General features: G+C 39.9%; 2 protein-coding genes across 2 annotated transcripts in view; one reads left to right on the top strand and one right to left on the bottom strand.

Annotated features, from left to right (window-relative positions):
- LOC109470007 (60S ribosomal protein L36-like) overlaps positions 1-8,962 on the top strand; it is a 14,087-nt gene extending 5,125 nt beyond the window's left edge. The window contains exons 2-4 of the mRNA XM_019768785.1: positions 6,242-6,336; positions 6,838-6,972; positions 8,791-8,962. Of these exons, the coding sequence (XP_019624344.1) occupies positions 6,244-6,336; positions 6,838-6,972; positions 8,791-8,874 (312 nt within the window). The 5' untranslated portion in view covers positions 6,242-6,243 and the 3' untranslated portion in view covers positions 8,875-8,962. The remainder of the gene's footprint in view (positions 1-6,241; positions 6,337-6,837; positions 6,973-8,790) is intronic.
- A 3,571-nt stretch (positions 8,963-12,533) lies between these two features.
- Positions 12,534-21,610, bottom strand: part of LOC109470009 (Fanconi anemia group D2 protein-like) — a 68,553-nt gene continuing 59,476 nt past the window's right edge. The window contains 6 exon segments of the mRNA XM_019768790.1: positions 12,534-13,584; positions 14,747-14,866; positions 18,264-18,485; positions 18,868-18,942; positions 20,028-20,066; positions 20,859-20,930. Coding sequence (XP_019624349.1) covers positions 13,507-13,584; positions 14,747-14,866; positions 18,264-18,485; positions 18,868-18,942; positions 20,028-20,066; positions 20,859-20,930 — 606 coding nt within the window. The 3' untranslated portion in view covers positions 12,534-13,506.

Genomic DNA, 21,610 nt, shown 5'->3' with positions numbered 1-21,610 from the left:
TTGGGATGAACCCAGGACACTTCTTCATCGCAGTTTTGCACGTAGTGGTTGCTTCAGCAGCCTTTTCGCTGACGCAAACATAGTTGAGGTTCCACAGTTCTCCCAATGCGAGTGCTTAAACTTGCTGTGGTGTTCTCCAAGCAGAACAATCCGCTTGTGAGTCTGTTCCATTTTTTTTCGATGCTTTGCATTTGTTGGTCTGGTAATGACTGGTATTGTTGACTTTGTTGGGTTGTTGTCTGTCATTTCCCTCCATTTGTTTGGCGGCCCTGTTCTTCGATGGGTTGAGTTTGCTTCACAAATCTCGGCTTCGCTAGGATCTGTTCCTTCCCGTAGTGATCGCTCCATTAGCGTTAGTGCAGCCCCATTTGAATGTCCGATTTCGATTTGTTCATCAAAGTAGATTTTACGAAGTGATTGGTGAAGCACTTAGTACCATGGGGTTAAAATACAGATCACCCCATGTTATTGTTAGTACTGAAGTATACAAGCAACAATTACGCGCTTGGGTTGAGTTCATGGTATTTACATTAAACAAGGTGCTAATAGCTGCTAGTCGGTGACCTGTCAGCAGCCCTATGATTGGTCCCTGCTAGAAACCTACTGGATGTCGTATAGTGTCCACGGCCATGGGAGGGGGGCCCATTGCAGGCAAAGATTGAAGAAGTAAAAATTAACCATACATTATTTTTACAAGCAGCAAATTTTACTTTGCAGGCAAAGAAGTAAAAATTAACCATACATTATTTTTATAAGCAGCAAATTTTACTTAACATATCATGCAGTATAATCAAGGGAAACAAGTATGCAAAATAAAGATAATTTATTGCTCTCAGACAGTTGGTAAATTTTCTTTCATGTGCCGTATAAAATGTTTTTAATTTCGGGAAGTTCCAACAGTTACTCTAGCGTTAGTAACATGTGGAGAGGGGTAGGGGCAGGGCAGTTACTAGCGGCACCCTGAAAAACAGTTGCAGACCAAATATAATTTTGCACCAAAATTTTTCAATTTTTTTTTACCTAAAAAAAATTACTTAGTCCTACTTAGTGATATTCCTGGAAACCCTTGGGAAAACCTCCCTGCAGGGATGACCTACTGTCCCCAGGGCTGTTCACTATACACTCTGGAGAGTAGGAATGATCTACTGAACTGCACTGTATCTCATGTTTCACTTCAGAGCCTGTTCTATAGTATGCAAATGAAGGAGGCCCAGCTCAACCCTTTAGGGCTCAAAATTAACTTTTTGACCTAGGAGCACTGTGCTCCTAACCATAAAAAGTTAGGAGCACAGGCTAAAATCTAGGCGCACCAACAAAAAATATTGTATTGCAAAGGTGTTAATATATTAAAAACTAAGCTAGATCATATTTCCTTAAAAAAAATTCTATCAGCATCCTTAATTTTGAAAAAATTGGGCATAGGTTCCCCGGATGACTCCTAACCGGGGGCCAACGGTGCTTCCACAAGTTCAACAAGTGAAAAATACATGATACAAAATGTACATGTATTTACTACCTGGAACTTGGAGCAATTATTCCCAAAGGTGTACCTGACATTGATATATTAAAACCTAAACCAAATCCTATTTCCCAAACAAATCACATATTGACACAGCTGAACAAATAAAAATGTGATCATGTCTATAAACTCCACTCAAAAACAATTTTTGAGAGACACTCGGGTCGCGGTACTAAGCATGATAATCTCTAATATCTCATCTGATTCTCCCAATGTATTAGGGACTTCACAATCACAGCATCCAACCGCACTAACACAAGAAACCAATAAATTCGGAAAATTTCTCAGTAATGTTTGAAAATTAACCTTAGGCCACACCAATTTAATTTGTTGGTTCTCGGAATCGCCGCTTCAAAAAATCGCAAAATGAAAAAAAAAAAGAATTAATTCTTGTTACTCTCATCTCATCTGCCGATTTTTTTGGTCCCGAACGTCCACCCGGTACGTTCTTATTTTGCACGGTACGTTTATTAACATCAGTAATTTTTTTCGACTACGCGTGAAAAAAATCGGCAAATCTTCGACGTGAAGACGTTTATAAACGCGTATTGTAGCGAGAAACTTGTCATTTTCCGGCCGGTTTTCGCGATCGCGGCGTGCATAAATTTGTCTGAATGTTCCATTGTCATGGGTGGTGCTCATCAAAAGACGAACTCCTCAAAGCTCTAAATTAGAACAAATTCTAACAAACTAAGCAAGTCATTTAATATTTAAGATTTTTAGCTACCATATTGTATTTGTCGATGTCGATTTACCGCAATAAAATCAAGAAATCGGGTAAAATATTACACAGCCTTCCCCGTAAAAAATGAGACCTTCCGTTAACCCCAAATGACCTCTCGTTCATGCAAGCAGCGACGCCATGTTGGATATTTCTCGGCTTTCTTCTACCACCAGTTTTGGCTCATTTTTACGACAAAATCCCGGCTAATATCGCCCAGAAAATATCTGGAGCCCTATCTGGTCGCTAGAGAAGCATTATTTTCTAATTTTAGTGGATTTTTCCCAAAAGAAAAGTTGTCGTAATCGACGCCAAGTTAGGACATGCTGGGATGGTTCGCTGGGATTTTTAGGGGCCATTTTTGAGTAATCGGCACTTCGAAATTTGTTTACTTTTATGATACGAACGCTAGCAAAAAAAAAATGCTGCCACATCATGCCCATATTCTTTATTACCCGGTACCCGTTGGATTTTCTTGGCCAACATTTGGCAACGTACTCACGGCTGGACTCAGACGGTGGGATTGGTATTTTGGCCGTCTCGGGACCGAAAACATGTGGACGCTGGACGCGTTAGACAGGTAGACGCAATGCAAGATTTCTTAACGCTTGAGTCGATGGGAAAAATTCAAGGGACAAACAAAAAGTGGTCGTAATGCTACTAATGGACGAGTGGTCTCTATACAGGGGTGGTCGTTATTACAGGTTTGACTGTATGTATTTCCCAACAACATGACATGTCTACATTTGTACTAGAAATGCTCTCTTTGTTGTCTATTTAAATTCCTAATTGCAAATAACAGTTAAAGATTTGTGCATAACAGTTTCTAGTATACCAGTAAGAGCACATTTTAGCATAAGAGACACAGGTTACCCATCAATTTTGGTAATTTTCCGGGGGGTAAATTTATTCCGGGGGGTATTTTTATTGGATTTTGAAAATTTGTCCGGGGGGTACGTTTATTCCGGGGGGTATGTTTATTCGGCAGATCATTAACATCAATAATTGATCCTTGATACATAGGCTATAAAACAGCAATGTTTTAGCATGTATAGACATAGCTTTGTTCTCAATCCCTTTTTCCAGCCTTAGCTTTACCATTTGGGCATGTTTTTTTTTTCGCCCCTGTCGCTTCACATTTTTCATGAAAAATCCGAGAACCAACAAATTAAATTGGTGTGGCCTTATAAAAATATAAGTGAATTTTTAATTCAGTTGTAGCCGAAAAAAACATTTTTTCATGCGTTTAAAGTTTCATTTTAGCACCTTGTAATATGTACTTAGTACATGTATCTTGTACATTTGGATGCTATCTTGACCTTTGACCACTGTTATTGTGAAACACCGTCGGCCATTTTGTCAGTCTCGCCGTAGATTTTCGAGCCGTTTTTTCGAGCAAATTTCAACGGTTTTAAACATTTTACGGCCTCAAAAACTCATATAACGAGGAAAGCAAGTTGTAGTTGTTATTTTCATGCGTAACATTTCTTCTGGGGATGGATTATTTTTCCGCCGAGCTGCCGAAAACTAGCGTCATGCCGCGACCATGCGTTCGGGTGCGGGCGGCCGGCGGGAGTATCGGTGAGCTTTCACGATGTAAACAAAGACATTCGGAGTTGTTCACATGAAAATTTTGCTGTGAAACGCCAGTGGGGTGTCAGATTTTCTACCAATGACAACGTTTTCTTTGCGGCGTCATGGCGAGATCGACAATTCATCGTCAATTCACAAGATTGTGCCGACAATGGAATGAATAGGCTAAAATTTTTATTGGCGCACCGTGCGACCGTGATTTCAAATGAAGTCGCACCGTCAAAATTTTGGGCGCATATGCGACCAAATCAGTCGCAGTCACGAGCCCTGACCCTCCAGACTAAATTTTTAGCATAGGAGCGCATGCGCTCCTAGCCTCAAAAGTTAGGCGCGCAGGCAAACATTTTGGCGTGCAAACAAAAAATCTGGTCGCGCAAATCTGGTCGGAAAAAATTACTGATTTTCAAAAAATTAATAAACGTACCGTGCAAAATAAGAATGTACCGGGTGGATGTTCGGGCCAGAAAAAAAAAAACGTACCGGTACGTTTAGTCGGCAGATGAGAGTAGGCGCACAGCGGATTCTCTGCCGGTCGCGCAGTGTGCGACAAGAGTAAAAAGTTTAGTCGCATTTCGTAATTTTTGGTCGCATATGCGACCAAAACGGTCGCAGTCTGGAGGGCTGCAGCTACATGTCTTTGACCAAGTTCTCCATGAACATTCAAACTTATACCACTAGAGCTAAATTTTCATGTTTGTGGTAAGATTTTGGAATTTTTATGAGAGTAACATAGTTTGTAATGCTAGAATACATTGTTATGTGGTGGTGTTTTTGTATTTACTGGAAAAAGATAATTTTGAAAAAGACTTTGGATGGAATCTAAAAGTTGATATGAGGGTGCTGGCATCAATCTGAAAATTGATCAATCTGAAAATTGATCAATCTGAAGATATGAGGGCGCTGGTTTGTTACATGAGGGCCCTGCGCCCCTATTCCCCTGTTCAGAAAGCCCCCTGCGCGGCAGTGCGCATGGGATATTCAAATTTATAATAATATACAGTTACCAGTGTTCAGATGCAATGAAGCTGATGACTATCAATGTTTATTCGTATACTGCTGATGCGTGATGACATGGTATTTCATAATAACAACAGGAGAGTATTTATACCTTGTTACTTGTTATAAGTCTAGACAGATACAATGCAGTTCAGTAGATCACTCCTAATCCTACCCTCCCCTCCCATGAGTGTATAGTGAACGAGCCCCGGGGCTCACAGAAAGTACAGGGCAGGTTTCCCAGAGACTTGCGATCTCAAATGTTACTTTTAACAAAATCATGACAGTGCCATGCAAACAATAACCCTAGCAACAACCACAGTCTCCATGGCAATGTGTGTTTTCATTGTCTTCTTGTGTCTGTTATAGCTTGGTTACTGCCTAACTTTAGAGCCAAATGTGTCATGATAAGTAGATTCACAAATAAGATCACGAACAACATATGTCAGACCATGGTTTAAATTAAAAAAGCATGTCAGACCATGATTTGGCTTCTGTTTTTGCCTAAGATTGTTAGGCCTCGTTCATGATTGAAATGTGTTCCGGTTTGGCCACGATCCGAATCGAATCGAAATATATTTTTGCGTCCGTGATTCAAAACTTGCACCTACACTGGAAACGGTTTCACACCTCGAATTGACTTGCATTTCATATGTATATCACAATTTCTTTGAACATTTCCTGGGAACCTGGCTTGTACTGAGGCGGAGAGTTTATACGCTTGTCTGGGCGAGTAGTCGCTCGTTCCCGACTCATGTCCTCCCCATAGGCTGTGCCCCGGACGCATCTGGTGCAAACCCCCATGGTCCGCCACCCCAACGCCCCTGTTGGGCTACCACTCGCCCTCACGCCCAGGGTAGGTTCTAATGCACACCATCCAATTTCCTCTGGATCTCCTGATTTCCCCAAGTCAATATCGGAACTCCCGTTTCCTCAGTCGACCAGTTATTAGAACTCGATGTCAAGATTGTACAATTCAAGTAGAATTTTCCGCAGTACAAGCCCCTGCCCCACGTACCCGGGTGTACAGCGTTCGGAACCGAAACGATTCGCATCCGCGCGTTCATGATTACAATTCTACGAACGCGAATCGATATGTATTGTTTCAGACCACCTCGCGAGGTGGTTCAAAATAAATCGCAACGGAACCGGTTTGGAGCGTTCATGTTCCCAAATGGATCGATTTATTTTTTTAAATCGAATTGATTCGCAACAGATATCCAATAATGAACGGGGCCCAAATTTCATGGGTTGGTAGTCCCTAAATATGTGGCTGGTGTTGTTTTGTTGGCCTGTGACTTTTTTAGGGTCCAGCATAAAATACTAATTTCTAAGTTAGTAGACCACATACTTAGTAAATTATTGTGGCCAACAAGGTTATGTTAAAATGTCATCATCCGTTTGTTTTGCAGCCATGGGGATCAGATACGACATGTGCGTTGGCCTCAACAAGGGCCACAAGATCACCAAAAATGTGCAGAAACCTCGGCCATCTCGCAGGAAAGGGGTAAGAATGACTTTTGAGGTACTGGAAATTTGTGGGGTTGAAGGTAACTGAATAAAGTTTTACTGTAAGTGTTGTATTTTTGCCAACATGTGTGTGTCTGCCCTGCTGTGTTTTGTCTATTAGAGGGCTCTGATTGTTGTTAGGGAATTCCCACAATTGTAAGGCCTAGGAAAAAGTGTTAAATTACCCAAATCACCCAAATTAGGAGTTGTGCACCAAATTTTTTTCTTTGGGTGCACCAGTGCGGTGGGCAGAACACCGGCAAAATCCTTGTGTACAAAAAAGTGAAGCTAAAAAAAAATTTGTGCCCCTTGCAGGGGTCACACACACACACACACACACACGGCCACACACACACACACAAACAAAAACACATACAAACAAATGGCTACAGTTGGCAGTTTTGTCAGGAAACAACATTTTTTCCCAGGCATTGTACATTGTTTAGGCAGACTGGTCTTGAAGAATTTCAAACAATGTTTAAACCCCTTTTTACTGCAGAAACTGACAAAGCACGTGAAGTTTGTTCGTGACCTGGTGCGAGAAGTGACCGGCTTTGCTCCTTATGAAAGACGTACCATGGAGTTGCTGAAGGTCAGCAAGGACAAGCGGGCACTGAAGTTCCTGAAGAAAAGGGTGAGTCTTTATTGTGGATCCTGAGGCATATGTTGACGATTTATTTTGGCCCAGACATCTGCACACTGACATGTTGACTTGTAGGTCTATTTTTATGATCTGTAATAATTTTTTCATCAGTGTCACATTTTGGGGCCTAAATTGAACTGTAAAGTTGACGATTTTAACCCGAGTGGGGTACAGGCATTAGTAAGAAGGGCCTACTCCGCCTCATGGGGGACCCCAGGTGGTCCCATGGGAGGACAAGAGGCAGCTGGGCCAATCAGGCTATCTTGTTTGGATGGTGACTAGCGACATCGGCCATAGCTTACAACTTGACATGGCTACAACTTGACAAATATGGAAGGGAAAATACAAGTTAATTTTTATTTCTAATGAATGTAAATTTGTGTCTACGAACTCGGATCGATCTGACCAAAGAACTTACTGTACATTATTTGCTACTTCTCTGTCCAAGTTCTGGCAATCGTTATTTACCTAACATTCACCGATTCACTAAATATCCCATACCACGTCCATTCATTTTTTTCTTTGTGGCTATCTATCTGGCGACTTGGCAAATTCTTGTCGATCATAGAGCCATGCACAGGCTATTTTCCATGCCAAGAGCATCCAGCACCAAAAATGAGTCGGCAACTCCAGAAAACCTGGGTAGAATTCTCAAAAAGGTCTCAAAATAATCCTGAAGACTTCGCCTTGTTTTTTTAACAAGATGAATAGCCCTAAAATCCCTTCTTCCAGACCTGATCTCACTCGAAAGTGAAAAGCATTGAACGTGTCGGAGACGAGCCTCCACCATTTTTAATCCAGCTTGGGAGTCACGTCCCAGCTTGTGTGCACGCTGTTTGGGCTGTTCTATTTACTGGACGTACCCCCCTATTTTTGCAAATCGCTAAAAACGCTAAATATACAGCGTGCTGATGGGTCAATGACCCGTTTTTCGATGGGAGGGATGGGCGCCCTTGGAATGGCGACAAAAAATTGGCGATTTCGGTGTTTTTATGGCCCCTACAAGGAAGATACGTTACCCCTAGTATAGATAATATGATTTTCAAAATGATTCCACTATAAAAGTACTCATGGAATATGGCAAAAAGGGTCATATGTGAAGACAACACATTAGACAGCTAAATATTTACGTTTTGCCGAAACAATGTGGTGAAATTTGAATCTGTAGGGACTAGTGGCATGGGGTACACTGAAGGTTCTCAAAAAAAAAAAAATCAGGAATATGAAAAAATCCAAATGTAAACTTTTTACTATGATTGTTGTGCACATTTCTGAAAAATAGAGTTTTTACTGAAGCACTAACTTGAAAATGCTAGCTTGAAAATGCTATTTTTCTAAAAATGGGCGTGGTCTCATAACTACTGATGGTGTTATCATGACGTCATAAAAATTTGCATAAATTATCATCTTGCAACAAGACACTTTGTGGCAAAAATTCAAAGTCTGTACTGCAACATGTACTTCTAGAACACTAGTCCTCAGGATGGGTTATTTAGTACCTTCAGCAAAATTAATGCTGTAGAAGTGCATCATTGCTTACCCATGACTTAATGACTCCAGCAAGGGAAGTATAGTTATTACATTGATGTTAATGGTGAATTGTAATTGCTGATTTTTTCACAGAACATGTTAATGTTTTTCACTGTCATTTACATACCGTGAACTTGTCATTCTTGCAAACGAAATTAATCATTCATTGCCTCCACTGTGAAGAGGCAAATGGACATGTTACCAGAAATTGATCTAGATTAATTTCTGACAAAGTGAATCTCCAGTGAGAGGCTCACTACATTTCTGTTGTCTTGTCAGGTCGGAACTCTGCAGCGTGCCAAGAGAAAGCGTGAGGAGATGCAGAATGTCATCGCTGCCCAGAGGAAGGCTCAAAGATCTTAGATGTCATGTCCTGACCATGAAGCACGTCTCTGGCACTTCCCATCAGTATGTCAGTTGATATGTTAATAAAAGCAACGGTACACATCCAGCCTTTGTATTTATTGTGTTGCAGTTAATTTTAGTTTACATAAAAAGCAGGGATGTGCATACTTCGTGATGTATCTATTGTGATTCTAATCATATGTTACACGATATCTCTGCAAATGTGTACAACATAACTTCTTGAGCCTAAGGAAGTTTGATAGGGCCACAAAAATTTGATTTTAGATTGGCCCACACTTAAATACAAAGGAAGAAAAGGTTTGAGAAAAAGATGAGTTTTGTACCATCCTGAGCAGATATCCTAAGATATTTTGGTACAAACAGTTGGAAAGTGTCCCTCCTTGTTTTCCAAGTTTTATGGCAATAAATGAGGATTGCCACACATTGTAAACAATTGGGTAATTTTGACAATTTCTATTTATGTATCAAATGAATGGATCTCTTCAATATTTTGGAATAATTTTGGGGAATGGATCTCTCCAATAAACTATATATTGAAGATATATTCCCCGAAACTATTCCAGAATATTGAAGAGATCCATTCCCCAAACTACTGTAAGTCTCTTTAGATTCGCGGGGCCTAAAGTTCGCGGTTTCGGGAAAATGGACAATCCGCGGTATTTTTAGATTCGCGATTTCTCCTTGGGTATTTTTCAAAGAAAAATTTGTAAAGTGTATATTTAAAATAATAAAAGTTCCGGCATTTATCTCCTAAAACGCGGCGCAAAAATTTGTTTCGTGCACCGCGCGAGACTGCCGGCGGTAAAGCTGACGATCGATCTGACGCACGTGTAAACAATTTTCTTTGTTCGGAAATAAGCGCTAAAATGCTATTTTCCACGACTACACATCGATACTCTAGTGAAGAAATATATAATCGAAAGAATATATATATTACTAAGCAAATTTATGCCGTCTTCGGCGAGATTTTGAACCCGGAAGTATGCAAAGGTCGCCTTCGGTTTTGTAGGCCCACGGTGAGCGTTTCTATCCAGCAAAACAAGAAGAAGACAAAAACGCCCGCAAAGCAGGGCGCAAAAGAGAACCAACTAACATTTCCCAGGTACCAGCCGTTATATTTTTCATAAAAATACTTGTAGATATGCCCGATGTTCCCGCAATTTTCAAGCGCCCGGGCGCGCATGGCCGGCGCTCTGCACGCATAGATTTTTTTCGGCGGTACACGGTTGACACGGCCAGTGCCGCAGTATCGCGATTCGGTGTCTCATAATATTATAATTTTTTGACATCAGTATAACTTAAAAAAAATTTGGTACTCAACATTTGCTAAGAATAAAGTTGATTTGCAGTGATTTGTGAATCGCGTGTGTTTGTGTTTCACTTACCGTCGTGAATGCATATGGGGAGGGGGGCGCACTTACGCAAAACATATTCGCGGGGAAATAGATTCGCGGTACGAAGGTCCCCGCGAATGCCGCGAATCTAAATATACCGCGGAAATTTGTAGACTTACAGTATTCCTTAGTTGGCATCTCCTTAGTATTCCAGAATATTTAGTTTTCGCTTCTCCCGAAGTGATGATAGTGTCTGCCCTGTTAAACAAAGTTCTTATAACACCAAGTTTCTGTTCCAAAGGATGATACGAATCAAAACTGAGATACTGGTCTGTATACAGGCCTGTGGGCACTGTGGACTATACCACACTACTTTCAAGGGAGGTTATTGTCTTCGTCAGAAAGACTATGAAATTGTCTTGCCGCATTGTGGGCGACTGTGGATTTTGCGATATAACTCTGGCATGATTCGACGTCCATGATTTTTGGCAGACAGATTACCGTTGTTGAGGCCGTACAAGTTTCAGTACAAGTCAAGTACAAGTTTCGGCTTCGTGGGGGGTCCGTGCATCACGTTAGTGCACCTTTTGTGTTTGTGAGCAAAGTCAAGTATTTGTAAAATGTTGCTTATAATTTTTGGTAGGCAGGTTACTAGTACTATTGTCGGGACCAAGGTTAAGTTTTTTTAATGGGCTTTGTGGGGGGTTTCGTTGTCACTGCAGAGGGCATTTTCTTAATTTTCTTGTGAGCAGGATAACGTGTGTATATGTGGATGGAAGTTAATGAAATTTGGTCGGCATGTTACTGTGGTGGACACCATGATTAAGTTCAAAGATGAGAGTCGTAGGGAATAGACCTTTTGTGTTTGTTTGTAGTTCAAGTTCCGATGTGGCATAAGTCTAGATTTTTGTATGGTGTATAGGTATAGTAATATAAATATAGTGGTGTAAGTTTGAAATCGTTTGCTTTATAGGAATGTGGAAAAGAAGTTATATTGTTTTTTTTTGTTGTTCTGGTGTTGTCTTGTATGTAGGTCAACGACCTTATGGCCATTGATCTGGGTTGGGACAGCTGTGTGGTTGTGTTGGATCTGTCTTTTATGTAGGTCAACGACCTTATGGCAATATATCAGGGAGGGACAGCTGTTTCCACCATATTCATGGGTGATGTGTATTGGGCGATACAAGCAGAACAGCTGTTAGCTGTCCAAGATAAATGAACAAAACAGCAGTAGTCGCCCCGTTCTGATTCTTTCCTTTATCACATCTTCTCTTACTATATTTTGCGACACTGTCGTGACACTCGTCGTGTCGGGGGGGCTAACATGAGTGACGGCGCGTCTGTAAAATCTGTGGTGAGGGTGTTCTGTAGCATAAAAACGATTCTTTTGTACTTTAGACCAAATTGATTATTAAAAAGAGAATACACATGTTCATTTCTCTAGAACAATGTACCTCTTACGAAGACATGAGATCTCCGACCTCTAGTTGTGTATAATGGTTGTGACATCACCCATTTTTTGTAGCATTACTGCATAATCTGAAATTTACAGCAATCATTTGATTATCATGTGCCATTTACTTCCCAGAGGTGTGGAATCTCAGAGTTTTTTGTTTTATCTAAAACCAAAGTAATTCAAAAATAAAAAAACTCAAGAATGAGTGTTTCATTGCTGAGTTACAAGCAATTTATTGACAAGTACCAGTTAAGTGACTAAGATGAAAACAAAGAACAATAAAAAAAAAACATTACTGTGACAAAGCTTTGATCCAAGCCTGTAATCTACAAAGAGAGACAAAAATGTTTGTTTCAATGATTTCAATTAACAATATTTCTTTACAAGATGTTAAAACAAAAGGCTTGCAATGTATTTTATGTCCAGTGATCCTGTCTACAAATAATACATTCCTCAGAAGCCATTTTGAATAGGCCTTTTATAAGAAACTACAGTAGTAAGTAAGTAAGTAAGTAAGTACAAATCAATGTTAGGCCGCACCAATTTAATTTGTTGGTTCACAGATTTTTTTAAAAATTAAGCAACAGGGTGAAAAAAAACAGGTCTAGGCCCCAAATGCTACGATAGGGCCTAGCAAAAAAAAGGTTGTGTTTCCTACCAACCCTGTTTTTTTAGGACTGCAACAGGGAACACAATTTTTTTTTCTTAGGCTTAGGAGCTATGAAGTCAACAAAAAGGCTGGGTTAATATTTAAACAAGTTTTGAACTTTTGATCAAACCACTGCATTGATAGATGGAAAAAAACTGTAACAACTTGTGACAACTTGGAAGAAAAGGACTTTCCTAAACTGTTGGGGTCAAAATGTGAGCATTGTTTACTTGATTCAGAACCAGAATCTTTTTTAAATGAAGAGGTGAATCCAAGAACAAACAATTAAATTGGTGTGGCCTTATAAGAAACTCATTTTCTCAAGTAGGTGTTATCAGATTTTCCAAAACCACCACGGGAGGAGGTTTGGTAAGGGTTTTTGAGGGGTTCGCCTGGTCTGAAGGGTTTTTCGAAGACAACGGATCAGTGTCCTGGTAAGGTAAAGAACCTGAAGACAGCTTACAAGAAGGCCAAGGACAACAATCGGAAGAGCAGTTTTTATACAAACTGCAATGATGACCGATTGAGCAGTTATTCATAAGATCTTTACAAAACTGGCAATGTAAAGTCTGGTATGAATGCTAGAGGTTTTAGCCCGGTTTCCCGTTAATTATTTAGCGATTTCAACTGGTTTTTAAAGTCTGGTATGAACGTGGTCTTAAAGGCATCCAATGCAATTTCAGGATGGCAAAATGAATAATATTGTAGATGAGGAAACATGCCTAATAAGTAATATTAACATTTACTGCCATTTCTTTGCACATTTTTGTCATCATTTTGTGCTTCAAGCATTTGAAATCATCCCAGCATAAGCTACCTGTCAGAGGCGTCTGAGTGTTTTTTTGGTACTGACCATAACTATAGCTAGCCTACGATATGAAACAAGCAACTATTTTCCATCAGCAACATCACTTTTTGTCTCATACACCTACAAGGGGAAATCTGCAGAAGCATTGGGGCAAATGGGGTACTTTATGTTCTTGATACATATGTACTTTTTCATTATCAGCATAATGATTTGAATTACTATTGTTTATAGAATGGTTCAGTGTATGTGTTTTCTTTTGAAATGAATAAAAAAACGATAACACTATAAGGTCCAACTGCAGAAAGTAGTTATGTAGGAACATCTCACGCTCCTAGTGTGGTCTGCACTACCAGTACTAATTGGCCTCATGGAGAGGAGCTTGTTAGTAGCTCTCACTATAAGATTCTCCACCCACACTGTCATCCTGGTCATTGCTGCACACGCTCTCTTCCTCCAGGTTCTAGTAAAAAAAAAAAAAAAATTAAACAGAAGCCTTTACATATATCTGTCCTAGACAAAATTCAACAGTTATTTTTTTATGGAGTACTGAACAGATGGCTGATCATAAACATGGAACTGGCCCTTCATGAAAGGAGAACTACATGTGTAAACCTAAAACTGTATGATTTGCTACATAAAGTCAAGTTCTCATCTGTTTTACATCAAACTATCAACTTTTTGCCACTGTTTTAAACTCATGAAGATGATAATGATGTGGGGACACTACACTTGCCTCATGTTAGACAAAAACTCTTAGGACTTTTGCATGTCTGTACTATTATATAAGCACTGAGTCATATCTAGGTAAATTAGCTCTGAAAACAAGTGAAGACGGAGGCGAGTTTGGCCAAGAGCGGGGAAATTTATTCACGGACTTTCCCGTCCAAAACATGCCAACCAATACAGCATCTAGACATAAATATACAGACAATGATATGTAGAAATTTCGTAACGCAGAAAACGGAACTGATAAACGTCTCTATTTAAAACCGTGGCAGGAGTAGGGGGCGGTGGTGGGTTGAGAATAGAGGGGGGAGCGAGGCCACGTGTGCGTCCTCGCCTAGCTCTGTCCAAGTGTCAGGGGTGACGGCGGGAGCACATGTGTCCGGGCCGTGGTGGGCGGAAGTGAGAGGGGACTGACCGGAAGGGGGAGGGACACGGGCAGCGGGCAGATTGTTTGGCAAATTAACAAAAATGACATTGGGGTGACATTTTTCCTCCATGTACATGTACTACAGTAAATGTGTTTTAATTAGGGGTTAATGTCCCATCCTGAGAAGAACATGGTGTTATAAGACTTGATCATTTCCTATAACCACCACAGTATAGCTGTACATCACAAAGGTTAGGCAAGCATGGTTTCCAACCGTGCAAGTTTCAAACATGTGAGAACTTGACTTTGGTGAGAATATATCTAGCATATTAGTATGGTATGCTTCTCATGTTCATGTTTCATTTTATGTTCAGCTCCACTATTGACAGTGATGGAGAAAAATAGTCCAAAGCTTGTGAGCATCATTGCTGTCCATTTGAACAGGATACAATTTCACAACCTGAGTTTTGAAAGGTGTAAGTTTGACTCTAAGGTCACTAGTACTGTAAACAGATACAGGTAGGCTCACCGTAGTGTCACTATCATCATCATCATCATCATCTGGCAGTTCTGTGGCATCGTTGTCAGTGTCGTCATCTGACTGCCTGCCAGTCGGGTCAGCGTAGGCCTGGGAACTGATCTCTTCACCCTGGAACAGACAGCAATTCACCAAAATGTCTTTCCTGCTTGTAGTACATGTGAAGAAGAAGGTTTACAGGCAATGATGGTTTCCCAGCAGTTTCAGTTACAAGCAGTTTCCTAGACCCTGGGGAAGATCCCCAAATTAAAGCGGTGGAAGGACCAGATCAACAGAAAGACAAAAGACTCGGACTATGCAACAGTATTGCTAACTTATCCCAGTCTGAAATGGAGCCTTCCCAATTTCACCCCACCTAAAAAGATTCTCTATTTAAGAATCAACTCTTCCAGCAACACCCCCCCAAAACAAGTGCTTATGAAAAGCTGTCATTTGCCGCTGTTGTGTTTTTGCACAACAAAATCGTATGCAATGTGTTTTTTTTTCTTTAAATAAAGTGATGATAATACCCTTGATTGAAATCTAGCTATGTTATACTACATACACAAGGTCATGGGGATTGTCACTATTGGCATGTACAATGTACTACGTGTAGATAGTTTAGGAAAAGATAACAAGAATCTATTTTCCTCACTTAAAAATGAACAATTCTGAACTATCAAATCTGAAATACAAATATTTCGTATGTGATATAAGGAGCAATTGATTTCAATCGTTTTTTATATTGACAGCTCGTCAATGACCATGCTACATGTAATATATTACCCATAGCGAGAATGACTTTATTATGTTAATCCCCAAGAATGCATATGGCAACACTTGCCCATATAAGGGAAAGAACAATGAGTAATAACAACTAGTTTTTGAATGTTAAAATAACAAGTAAGGCCATGTTGACTGATGCGCGCGTGCGAATAAAAAAAAAGTTTTGCAAAAAAAAAAGTTCTTTTCATTATGAAATCTACGTGGTCATGAGGGTTGAGCAAATGGCACAGAATATGGTTTGGCGAATAATCTAGTTCATTTCTTAACAATTTCGTCTTTTTTCGTTTGATTTTGGCATTCTTCGACATTGGTATAGTTTTTATTAATTTTTTTTGTAACTTATGGTATATTTTTGCTCATTTTGCGACTGTTTTGTACGATTTACAGTATGGTTGAAAACTTTTTTTTTTTTTTTGGAAACGGCCGAAAATTCATGTGCGCGCGGATGTCATCCATATAATCAAATCAACATGGCCTAATAACAAAATAATAGTTTTTGAATGTTAAAAAGCAAAACAGTGACTTAAAAAGAAAAAGAAAGTTCCACATCGGGGATCGAACTCGCTATGTGCAGACACCGCCATTGCCATTCAGCCTCGCTGCCGTTCGAGCTATTGGATTGCACAATCCCTGTCTGCCTATGCAACAAACTATACATAGCAGTCCGAGCAGGATAAATGAAGCAATGATTGAAGCATGAAAGCCCGTCTTTAAAAAGAGTAACTATAAAACGTATTGACATTCCTGAGTAAGAACAATGCAGCAGGCAAATGTAAAAGTTCAAACATAATAGAGAAACATTGAAACTTCGCTATGACTTAATTCAAGCAACAACGACATCTAGCGACATGTGGTGACTCAGCATGTCTGCAAGGCCATGCATCGACCCAAGCTTTGCTCTCGCTACAATAACGTTTGCCACCTGCATGGCGGCAAACATAAAAAACATTTTTCATTGTTATCTTACCGCCAGTCCAGAATTGAATTTAAGTGTCCATAGGTGACAATTCTCCATGAAGTTTTATATTTTGCAGATTGGGAACAGTACAGTGTATGTAAACAGTGTGTGAGCACTTTACAACTGGTATCAAAGTATTATAATTGTAAAAATAGCTAAATCCCTGGTCTAATACATAAGATTACACTCGTGGAGGCCGCACCCCTAGGGATGGGGGTCATAAACCCCCAGCCGAGAGTTATAGCTAGTGTAAGACCAACTAAGGCCACATCAATGTAATTTGTTGGTTCTCGGATTTTTCAGAAAAAATATGAAGTGACAGGGCGAAAAAAAAAAGACCTAGACATCCTCTGATAGCCCCAAAAGCTTATAATGATAGGAGTCATGATGCCAACATACCAGACTGGCTAATTCAAGTACAAATGTAAGGAATTTTAAACTTTTTATGAAACCAATGTATTGATAGATGGAAAAACAGTACTAGACAACTGCTCATCCAGAACTGGAACTAACTAGGAAGACAAGGACTTTCCTCAACTTTTGGGAGCAAAATGTGAGCATATTTCAGTTGATTCAGAACCAGAATATTTTTTTTTTTTTTGCAAATCAGAAAAAAATTAGGAGGCGAATCCGAGAACCAACAAATTAAATTGGTGTGGCCCAAGGACTATCTTGCATCCCCTTTTCTGGACCCTCTCAATTGACTCTACATGTAATTCTACAACAGTAACTATAGTGCCAGAGTGTCAGAGTGCCCCCCCCCCCCATTTCAATAATTGACTGTCTCAGAGGCCTCATGTGCTGTGTTATCATGGTACAGTCCAAAAACATTTCCATACAAAATATGGGCTTCTTCAAAATTATGCCAGTCAATTACTAATATCTCAACAGCCAGTCAGCAAGAAAAAACACTACCTACAAACTGTCCAATCTAGACATGCATACACGTATAGGAGAAGCTTCTTGCCTATTATTGGCTCTTGCTCACCATACAAAAGAATATGGTGTCACACACACACACAAAAAAAAATGTCAGAGGGTGTTTGCCCACTCTACCTCAAAATGTTTTGTCCCAAAACCAAAAATGTAATCAATTTTATGGCAGAAGGAGAGGAAAAACAATATACATGTACTTCTTAGGCCACATCAATTTAATTTGTTGGTTCTCGGATTTTCTCATAAAAAATAGGAAGCAACGGGGCAAAAAAAATAAAAATAGGTCTAGGCTATTGCCCCAAATGTTATGATAGGAGCCATGAAGTCAATACAAAAGGCTGGGCTAATATTCAAACAACGAATTTTGAACTTTTAATCGACCAATGCATTTTTTGACAGATGGAAAAACTGTAGGAACTAGGAAGAAAAGGACCTTCCTCAACTGTTGTGGGCAAAATATGAGAATTTTTCAGTTGATGCAGAACCAGAATCTTTTTTTTTTGCAAATCAGAAATTTGAAAGGCAAATTCGAGAACCAACGAATTAAATTGGTGTGGCCTTATGGAGTGAAATATAGTTATTCTGTTGTTATCCTACAAGACCTCCCAGATGGTGCATTAGGGGAAGTGTGAAAATGAAATCAATGTGAGCACATATATACATGTATAAGTATACAGCACATATCTATACTGTAACTACAGTAGGATGGCTAGATGACATCATGCTGATTAAGATTTTAAACTATAACTAGCTTTCACAAATATTACAGCCAACATGTGGATTCACATGTGGATGCGCTATGAAAATGAGATAGTGACACATAATGTTACAAGTACATGTAAGTCATACCTGTAAGTCCCTATTCTTCAAATTGCCCAGCCAAAATGCATCCAGGCACTTGTTCATGGTCAGCATGGCCTTGACCCGGTACACAAACATCTCAAGGGTTTTTTTTACCAGTGGCACATAGTTGGTCAGGGACACATCCTTGCTGACCTTGGAGAAGCCACACATATGGTGCATGGCCCGAGTACTGAGCTGTAGGTTCTTCAGCAGACTATGGACATCGTCCTACAGTAAAGGAGGTGAGTATTGGAAAAGATGAATCCTACCTTTCCACATGCGAAACTTCTATGCCCAGGTCACATGCAGCTGGATAAGAATGATGATTGTCTACATTTGTATGTTGCCTGTTCAATCATTATATTTGTTTTCAGTTGCTGGTTATCGACCAGAGCATGCTTGAAACAATACAAAGTAGATACATAAGCCTCAGTCTTATCATTGAAAAAACACACACGACAGTTCCGGGTATTATTTAACTTTCTCAGATTATCCCGTAGCTAGTTTAGCTACCAAGAGGTCAGTTTAAGCAGAAGAATGAAAGAAATATAAAGATGTATCCACTTCATATAATTACATGTAGTGTAAGGAAATATTCTGATTGGTGTACCTTGTGTGTCTTGAAAACGTTATCAAGAACTGGCATACCCTGTCGCAAGAACACCTCCACAAACATACGGCCATACTGAGAAAATCAGAAAGATTTTACTGCCAACACGCATCATTAGTAACTGTTACAGCCACAATCTGAATCATAAAACTGCAATGAGGAAATTCCCTATGACATACAGACCTCGTTCATACCAGACTGGCTGAATTCATTAGCAGGGGTAACCAGGCTAAAGCCTCTTGCATTCATATACCCAGCCTTTCCACACTGGTTCAGTAAAGTCCTGTCTGAAATAATACCCGGCTATTTGAACATTATTGTAGTCCATTCCTGCTGTTACTTCCTCTAGTCTATGCCGTCTTCAGGTTCTTTATCTTACTGCAGCACTGCTCTGTTGTCTTGGAGAAACCTTGCACCTCCAACTTCATTGAAATTTCCTGGTTTCGTTACGGACAACCCCATCACCACCACCAGCTTTCTCTGCATCCAAAAAGGGATACCTGCAGGGAGCCTTATCTGTCGACCAGGTGATTCCATCAAGTTGAAGATATATATAGTGGAAACAAACAAACAAGGACACAAAAATTAAACAGTTTTGAGCTGGAGCATGGAGGTACGTTGCATGAGGCCCGGCTGCTGATTCTGTGAACCCAGTAGTACAAATGTATGACGCCTGATAACTGGATGAATTCACACCAGATTTTTCGCCACCGCAGGTGAACCCCTAGTAGGCTACCTAACCTCTTTGTCATGATCAGGTGGTTAAAGAACCGGTTGATTTTTATTAACAACAGGCTAAAGTTAACAGGTTTATCCCTGCTAATGAATCAACTTAATGAATTTGTCATTTTTTTCAAAGTCTGGTATAATCAGGGTCATAATTCCCAAAAACAAAGCTCACCGTAAAACTTTACAATCCAATGACCATGATCACAATACAATATCTACGAGTATTCAAAACTATTCTGCCAGTGGGAATAATTAATATAATAATAAATATATTTCACTCCACACCAGTACCTAAACCCGACAGTTACTGTGCCTGAGTGTGCCTCTACTTGTATCTAATATTTATTTACAGCTCTAGTGTGGACTGAACATTGCTAAGAAACTAGCAAGGCACCATGTACACTGTGCATCACTTGTAAGTAGATCTATACCTTCTGAGCTGCTGACAGATAGACTCTCCCATCAAATGCCTGCATGTATGAAAAAAATAGCATGGAGTTATCATTGACTGTCAGTGAGAAATAAATACAATGAACATTTTGTATAAAAGCTATATTTCTGGAACACATTTTAACTGCCGATACCATGTATACATGTACATAATATACAATATGACAACAATGACCACCCTTCATTTTCTTAAAGACAGTGATGTTTTGCAATGTCAGAAATTGGCTGGTAGGTCAGGGGGATATTACCAGAAATGTATAATTATTGTTAAATCATGTAAAGCCAGTCACATCGTCTAGAGGAAAAGACATGTAATTCATAGATGCCAATGTGACTATGGAGTCTTATTAAAAACTGGAACTGGCTATGTTATTGAAAAAAGAAACAGATATTCTCTGTGCAAAAAGGAACAAAGGCCTTAGCTAAGGTTTACTTCTCGGTCTAGACCACATGGCCGAAGGATAGCTCAAAAGCAATTCCCTGGGGAATGCATTCGTGCAATTTTTTAATTCTTTCAAAGCGATCGTAGTACTTGCACAAATGCCTCCGCCCCTAAGGCGTCGCCAAAAATAGGTTGCCCCAAGTAAAATTTGGTTACCCGGGGCAACTGGCCATGGGCAACCAGGTATTTTGCACGCTGATGGTGTACATTGTGGATCTGTACTATCATGATAACCGTCCTGACTCCTAAGTCTATGTAACTAATGAGACTGCTCTAATCTTACGGTTAATAAGGTGCCATTTAAAGATCATCACTGCCTTGCTCACCCCATGATCCAATGCCGAAACGGGGGCAGTGTGTGCATGCCTACCTTTACCAAGTTGACCAGGATATGAAAAATCCTCACAGCAATGCTCCAACGGAACAGTCTTTCAACTTGAACCTGGTGACAAAAGAAACAAGCAAAAAACTAAGTATGTAAACATTCAATTATTTCACTACTGACTTATGAGAGTTGCCATCAGAGATTTCTGATGTATTCCAATTTTAAAATACTGTTTTTACAATACTAGTACCAGTTTTTATATTGTGATTAATTCAAGAGTTCAATTGATGTTGAAGATAGTAGTAACTGACCTGTGGTATAGGTCATTTATTTCATTTATTTAGGTCGACAGATTACATTTTATTGCGTCATTTTGTTTATGGCACTGTCACATCCATTATAGGTTGCTTCAATGCTACGGAATTTTCAAGCAGGCTGTAACAGAACCAACTCTTGACAAGGGTTTGTGGCAGCATTTACCATTTAAGTTACCCTTTATTTTGCAGGTCACATGCATGACTGAATCCTAACATTGCATTGCTTGCCACATCACTTCACTCAGGTGAAAATGAGTACCTAGCTTCGGTTAGGGGCGTCTTATCGGATGGGACGTTAAAATGGAGGTCCCGTGTTTGAGGAGAGACACACCTCAAGCACATTAAAGAACCCACGTGAGCGGAAGTGGAACAAACCATTATGGTCTAAAAAGGGGTAGGGAATTTTCCCGACCAGCCTCGTAACCCCTGCTTCTCCTATTGGGTCAGTTAGTCCTCACTAATTGTGAGAAATTGGGCTGG

Source organism: Branchiostoma belcheri, unplaced genomic scaffold (assembly GCF_001625305.1).
Source record: "Branchiostoma belcheri isolate BF01 breed outbred unplaced genomic scaffold, Haploidv18h27 scaffold215, whole genome shotgun sequence".
NCBI classification, from domain to species: domain Eukaryota; kingdom Metazoa; phylum Chordata; class Leptocardii; order Amphioxiformes; family Branchiostomatidae; genus Branchiostoma; species Branchiostoma belcheri.
The sequence above is the reverse complement of the archived record's forward strand: the minus strand, read 5'-3'. Positions and strand labels throughout refer to the sequence as shown.